The sequence below is a fragment of the Chinchilla lanigera genome, unplaced genomic scaffold (assembly GCF_000276665.1).
Source record: "Chinchilla lanigera isolate Chin_1 unplaced genomic scaffold, ChiLan1.0 scaffold00057, whole genome shotgun sequence".
Taxonomy (NCBI): domain Eukaryota; kingdom Metazoa; phylum Chordata; class Mammalia; order Rodentia; family Chinchillidae; genus Chinchilla; species Chinchilla lanigera.
The window spans coordinates 4,684,504-4,691,365 of NW_004955458.1; the positions used below are offsets into that span (position 1 = coordinate 4,684,504).

Below are 6,862 nucleotides of genomic sequence, written 5' to 3' on the forward strand. Positions count from 1 at the left end.
TGGCAGGATGGCCCCCCAGAAAGGGTAGAATTAGGAAACCCCTTGGGCCAATCAGAATCCAGAGAGCCTGCTGGCTGCAGGCACAGGTGTTCTGACTGTGCTTGCTAGGACTGAATGTTGAGCCACATTCCCTGGAAGACAATACCAGGAGTGCAGCTAAGAGCCTGCTGGGGAACGTCCTGGGGCTGGAGATGGGAAGGAGGGGCCTGATTTTGACAGAGGAGGCATGGAAAACCTGGAGATCCATTGATACAAGGGAAACAGGGGTAGCTAGTGCTTTGTTTTCTTTTTCTCTTAAGACAAGGTATCACTATGTTGTGTACATTAGCCTGAAGGCTGTGGTTCTCCTACCTCAGTCTCTCAAAGCTAGTTTATAGGAGTGTGCAGCATGCCTAACAAGAGATACGGGTATTTTTTGGTCTTTTTTCAGACAAGGCCTTGCTATGCAGTTCAGGCTGGCTCTGAGCTCACTTTGTAGCCCAGGCTAGTCTCAAACCCGGAAGGATCCTCCTGCCTCAGCCTCTCAAGTACTGCGATTCTAGGTGTGTGGCACCACGCCCAGCAAGAGATAAGTTTTAATGAGTGCCTTCATAAAGATGATATAGAATACAACACTAGGCTGGTATACACAGAATGCTTGAAAAAAATGTTCATAAACACAGTCACAATGCCAGCAGCATCATTTTTTCATCCAAGCTTCTGCACATCATAGATTCTAAGCTCACAAATTCCTCCTATCTCAATCTTACTCTAAGGTATTGTTGTGCTATCTCCTTGTTTGTGCTTTGCCTACCAAGGCTCTTGAAGTCCCTGCCTGCTGCTCTGTCCCTTGCAGGAGGGAGCTGTCCTACTTTGGGGTGAAGGTGGCTATTATTGAGCCTGGTTTCTTCAAAACCAACGTGACCAGTAGTGAAAGACTCATGTCAAGTTTTAAGAAGGCGTGGGACCAGAGCAGCTCAGAGGTCAAGGAGATCTATGGCGAGAAGTTTCTGGAAACCTGTAAGTGTGCTGTGGACAGTAGGGAGAGAAGCAAACCCCTGCTAGGAATCCTCAGTGTATTATTAATGTCCTCAGTAGAATGAGGTCTGCCCCATGCTCTGTCTCCCCACAAAGTGAGGACATTGAGTCCCATTAACTTGATGCCACATGGGTTCTGGTCACTTAAGGCCTCTGGCTCATTAGAAATTGTGGCCCTCTTTCACCTGAACCCCTCATTATCGTAAGGATAAGATTAAGAAAGAGAGGAGACACATGTATGCTCATGGCCCTCTGTCATGAGAGGCAGTTTATTGTACATGCTTGGATAATTTCCAGTGTTCAAGAGACCTTCAGGTTAGTGCTGCCCATGTGAGGCATTTTGTCACATGCCTGTAATGTCATCTGTCTGGAGGCTGAGCCAGCAGGATTACTGGGAGTTCACAGCCATCCTGGGCTACAAACTGTGTTGAAGGCCAGCCTGAGCTGCATATTAAAATCCTGTCTCAAAATGCCAAAGAAAGTTTATGCAGCCCAGATATTTTCAGAAAGAGAGGTGGAGGAGGCTTAGTGTGGATCCCAGTTGATTGAGAAGGAGTTGTGGCCCTTCCTGGGAGTTTGGGGAGATTTGATTTAGGTGGGTTCTGGATGTGGGGGGCATGAATTGGCAGGGACAACTTTGTCCTTAAGTTGATCCTAGAGCAGGAATGGTGTCAGGTGCTAATAAATGTGGATCATTTCTCTTTCTGTACAGGTCTGAAATCATTGAAAGTAATGGAGCAACAGTGCAATCCAGACCTGTCGGTGGTGACAGACTGCATGGAGCATGCGCTGACTGCCTGTCACCCTCGCACCCGGTACTCAGCAGGCTGGGATGCCAAGCTCCTTTACCTCCCCTTGAGCTACCTGCCCACATTCCTGGTGGATGCCTTTGTGTACCTGGGCTCCCCAAAGCCAGCACAAGCCCTGTGAAGCCAACTCTTGGTTGTGTGATCAGGGGAGATGGGCAGAGTGTGGGTTGGGACATATGAGCAAAGGGAAATGGGTGGAGGAAAGCAGCTCTTACATGGGGCACCATTCCCATCTTCTTTGTGCCAAGAATTCTTCTCAGGGATCACTCAAGACTGGTGAAGTGAGAGGGAAAGAGTCAAGGACCTCTGGTGAGGAATAGGGACTCAACATCACTCACTGATGCCCAGTTGACAGAGCTGATGGCTCTGAGCAATATGGCCAACCATGAGGAATTTGCATGCCTGGGATGGCTGAAAGTGTGTGGGTGGATGCAAAGCCCACGCCTCACTTCTTCTTTCCTTCCTCTTGAGTGTATGCATTGTCCTTGGATGCTGTCTATCTTCCCACAACATAGAAATTGTCTGGGACATGTAGGGTCCCTCTCTTTTGCAATCCCTGTGTAGGTGGAATCAGGTGGGAGGGCAGCACCAGTCTGTGTCCTTGGCATTTATTGGTTTGTCCTAGATCTGTCCTCCACATAGATCCTGTGAGAGGATGAACAAATTGTCATCGTTTGTGTCTAGATATCCTCCCAGTGCTCCATGAGATCATAGGTGCGGCTGCTTCAGAGGTGCCTGAATCTAGAGTATGTGATGCTGAAGTTAAGGGTGTGCAATTACTAAATGAGTCCATTGATTACTTTGGCATTGCCTTATTCCAGGTAGCTTAGACAGAGTGTAAAGGAGTCAGAAAGCAGCTGCTAAGGTCCTTTGTTTTGGTACCTTCTGCCTGTTATGAAGTGTTTTCCCTCTGCAATGCCTGTCTTCCATGTCATCCTACCTTGGAGAAGCTGTTCATGGACTGAAATGATTTCAAACTGTGAACTAAATAAACTTTTACTGACTTGACTTTGGGTGTTGAGTCATTTTTCTGAGGAACAGTAAAAAGAAGACACAAACCAATTTCTTTGTCTTGAAATCATGGCTTATTTTGATACTTTTGTTATCAAATAAATAGAATCTTGGGAATGGAAAAGAGGACCATGCCCAGTGATGTGAAACATTGTTGGAGAAGGGGTGGGGTGCTACCACTGGAGGAAAGAGGTGCTTCTTGAATGTCAAGGATGAGCAGGATTACTTGTGGAGTAACTAGATACTGCCCACTTTCAGGCCTTCCTGACTCAGAATGAGGACAAGAGTTTCCAATTCAAAACTCCCAAGTTCTTGAGTTCACAAGAGTAGAAAGAAGAATGGGCAAGCAAGGAAATGTGGAGAAAGGACAGAGCACACTGCACTTTCTTTTGTGGGAGATTGAAGCCATTTTCCCTCATCAACCCTCACTTTAAAGTCCTTGTAATTATAAGCACTGCCATTCTTCCAGCACCCTGTGTCTCTTCCATTCCACACTGCTCTAGTGGCTGTGATGCACAGTCCCTAGTGGACATGAGATTTTTATTACCTGATCAGCATTTGTGGAGCATCTGCTATATTGAAGGCAGAAACCAGATTCACCCTATGAAACCGGGCCACTGATATTGAGCTACCTCCCTGAGAGTGTGCTTGCAAAACCCAACAGGAAAACTGAGAGTGCACTTGCAAAACCCAACAGAAAATCTTAAACCAGGGATCAGAATGCAATTGCCCACTCCCATTACACACCTCAGTCTCTGCCATAGAGAATGGCACCCCTCTTCCACTCACCCAGAAGGTCACCCTGGCTCATCCTGTTTCTTCCCCAGGGCACTTATCCGGTGGCCAGTCCGGAAGACCCATGCACTATCACTAGACACAAATAGTATTTTTCCTCCCAACATGCTACATGGGCAGCGAACCACTTCATTTATGGTGAGGGGTTTGGCTGGACAGTGTGGAACAGCACTCCCAGGGATCCTGAGCCTCCTATGACCCCAAACACGAACTGATGTTGGGGGAAAACATATTCTATTGCTAGCACACTTTATCTCTTACAAGCCAATGGTAGAGGTGTCTACAGGGATTTAAGTAAGTGAAAGAATACCAAGAGAGCATTTATGACAATGAGATGTATAAACAATTCTAATGTCCAGCCATTCTGTGTGCTTAAAGAAGTAAGGCTGTATCAGATGATAGAATAGTGTAATTCATTAATTATATTTTTTGAAGAAATCTTCATCAGGATGTTAAGCTACTCCTATTCATTTATTGACTGATAAAATAACTATAAACTGTGCACAAAATATAATCCCATATACAGTTAAGCTTTTAAATAACAGTAATAATCCCATATAAGACAAACTTTTAATGGTATTTATCCCTAGTTGGTTCGGTTTGTATATTAAGATTTTATGCATTCCTGTGTTTTTGACAAAAGTCACAGTTGACATTAATTCCTGTATGAAATCAAACAGTGCTCCTCTCTTCTCAGTAACAACACTTACAAAATACTTTACTGAAAGAGAAAGCAAAGGTGAGCCCGAGGTTTGCCTTTTTGAAGCCAGTTTAATCTCCTAGGTCTTCTGAAAATGGGAAGAACTTAGCTCTCCAGATGGAGGATGCTGGTGACACAGTAAGAACAAATTGCAGTACTAAGACGTAAGCTCAGCTCCAGCATTTCCCCAGCCACTGCACATGGTGCCGGTCCACAGACCTCCTCCTGAAAGATACCCCATTGTTAACTGGGCACTCAGTATCCAGCAACCAGTGCTTCTACTTAGAGAGGCAGTCAGAGGACAGAGGAAATCTGGACAGAGAGGCCAGAATCCCAACAGGGCCCCTCTCATCAAGACTCAAGGGCTCCAAGGGCCACAGGAAAGAGAAGGGGCTCAGGGTACCACTGTGGGGAGGGGAAGGAAGTGAGTCTTACTTCAAGCATCATCTCCTCAAGATTCCTTTAGAATCTCACCAGGGAGCACACAGAAAGTTCCCCTTCACACACACAGAAGAAGCCCAAAGACACAGACAGGAATCTGGGTGGTACCTCTGTCCCCCACATGTTCCTTCACCCACTGGGTGGCTGCAGCAATGCTCTCTGTCTGGGTGACATCCAGGATCACTGTCTCCAGCCATGCTGATATCTGCTTCCTCAGATCTCAGCCCCTTCTTCCATCAGACAAGCAGCCAGCACTCTCAAGCCCTCCATGTCCAGCTGTCTGGCCAGCAGGGTCCTGAAGCTGAGGTCACAGCCCTTGATGAAGACATACTTGTCTTGGAGGTGGCTCGCCACTTGCCTCTCCCGGTACCAGTGCACAAGGTAGAACAAGCCCACAAAGGCTGCCACATACAGCAGCACGACTTCACCAAAGCCAGGAACAGGCACAGTGATGCAAAACAAGAGTCTGGGCTAGTTTAAACAGGAAGAGGAGGTAAAAATCTGAGGGATGGGCAAGGCAGGTATCTAGTGCTATAGAATAGAGCCTTCATATTACTCCCTAAAAATTACTGTCTTCCTAGAACATATATTTTAAATTAATGCTGCTCGATTACAGTCTGAGTCTCTGCCCTCTATGCACCCATGGCAGACAGGAGGTCCTCCCTCAGAAGCCCCAGGGACTGCTCTCACTGGGGTTCATGTGTGGACCTCCCTGCACGTGCCCTGTGCCAAGTGAGCAAGTGCTCCAAGGGCTGCTGGTCACGCAGTTCAAGTTCATGCTTTACTCCCAACTCCACAGCTCCCAACTGAAACTCTCAGAGAGAACCAGACAGGAAATCCTCATTCAGAAGCCCCAGGGACTGCTTTCGCTGGGGTGCACAAGTGGGCCCTCCCTGCATGTGCCCTGTGCTGAGTGAGCAAGTGCTCCAAGAGCTGCTGGTCCCACAGTTCAAGTCCATGCTTTACTTGCACCCAGACTCCAGAGGAGTCACAGGCACGGGCAATCTGTGATTGCTGTCTGTCCAGCCCACATCTGGTTCCTGTATGTGTCCTGAACTGACTGGAAACACAGAATCAGGTGGTTCACAAACTGTCAACCCTGCAGTTTGTGTCTGAGTTTTGCCTGTACCCTGAATGGCCTGGGGACATAGGTCCACTGGACCAGGATTGCCACACCAGTGCAACTCGAGCCTGGGCCTTGTACGTGCCCTAAAGGATGTGCAGGGGGACGCTGGATCAGATGGTCTGCCATCAACTGACACCAATGCCCATGTTTGAGACCTGGGATAATTAGACACAAATCAACAACTGAAAGAAAACCCAAGACTAAGTAATGCTTCTCAGCAGACACTGAGGGGCAAACCTGACCAACAGGAAAACTAGGCAAACTAGTGACCTTTGCTGTGCAGCTAATGAAGAGGGAAACTGAGCTTCCTGCATCCGGTAGCAAACACGACAAAATGAAGGACTAAAACACAATCCCAGAACTCCACCCCAATCAGAACAAGTCCAGGAGACATCAACATAGGAAAACTTGCTAAACACATGCCTGAAATAGCTGAAATAATTGCAATGGAAGTAAAGAAACAACTCCATAAGGCCATAGAAGAGATGAGATCAGAAATAATCTCTCAGGCAAAAAATGAAATGACAATAATAATGAAAGAACTGCTCAAAATGTCTGAAGAAGAAACATATAAGAAAATAGAAGAAAAAAGGCAATGAACAGAAGCATTCAATGAAAAATATAGAAAGAAATTAGAATGCATGAACCATTTTCAATGAGACTTCCAGGAAAACAAAGCTGCCATTGAAAGCTGCCAAAACCGATTGAATGAAGCTGAAGATAGAATCTCAGACTTTGAAGACAGCATGGTAGCTAGAGACCGTGAAAGAAAGGATCTCATAAAATCAACCAGGATCCAGGAAAAGTCAATTCAACAGCTGCAAGATGAGGCAAAGAGGAATAATGTTCGAATTATAGGTGTCAATGAAACAGCAGGAGGCAACACAACTGACATAAACAAAGAATATTTGCAGAAATAATACCAGAAAATTTCCCAAGTATGGAAACAGAACCCGACATACA

At 46.3% G+C, this 6,862-nt stretch overlaps 1 protein-coding gene and 1 pseudogene across 1 annotated transcript in view; one reads left to right on the forward strand and one right to left on the reverse strand.

Annotated features, from left to right (window-relative positions):
- The window catches only part of LOC102029372 (retinol dehydrogenase 16-like), a gene marked incomplete in the record, with an annotated part of 7,652 nt that extends 4,818 nt beyond the window's left edge, over positions 1-2,834 (forward strand). Inside the window, 2 exon segments of the mRNA XM_013520792.1 lie at positions 836-999; positions 1,730-2,834. Coding sequence (XP_013376246.1) covers positions 836-999; positions 1,730-1,947 — 382 coding nt within the window.
- LOC106149943 overlaps positions 1-6,045 on the reverse strand; it is a 19,578-nt pseudogene extending 13,533 nt beyond the window's left edge.
- Positions 6,046-6,862: the final 817 nt, after the last annotated feature.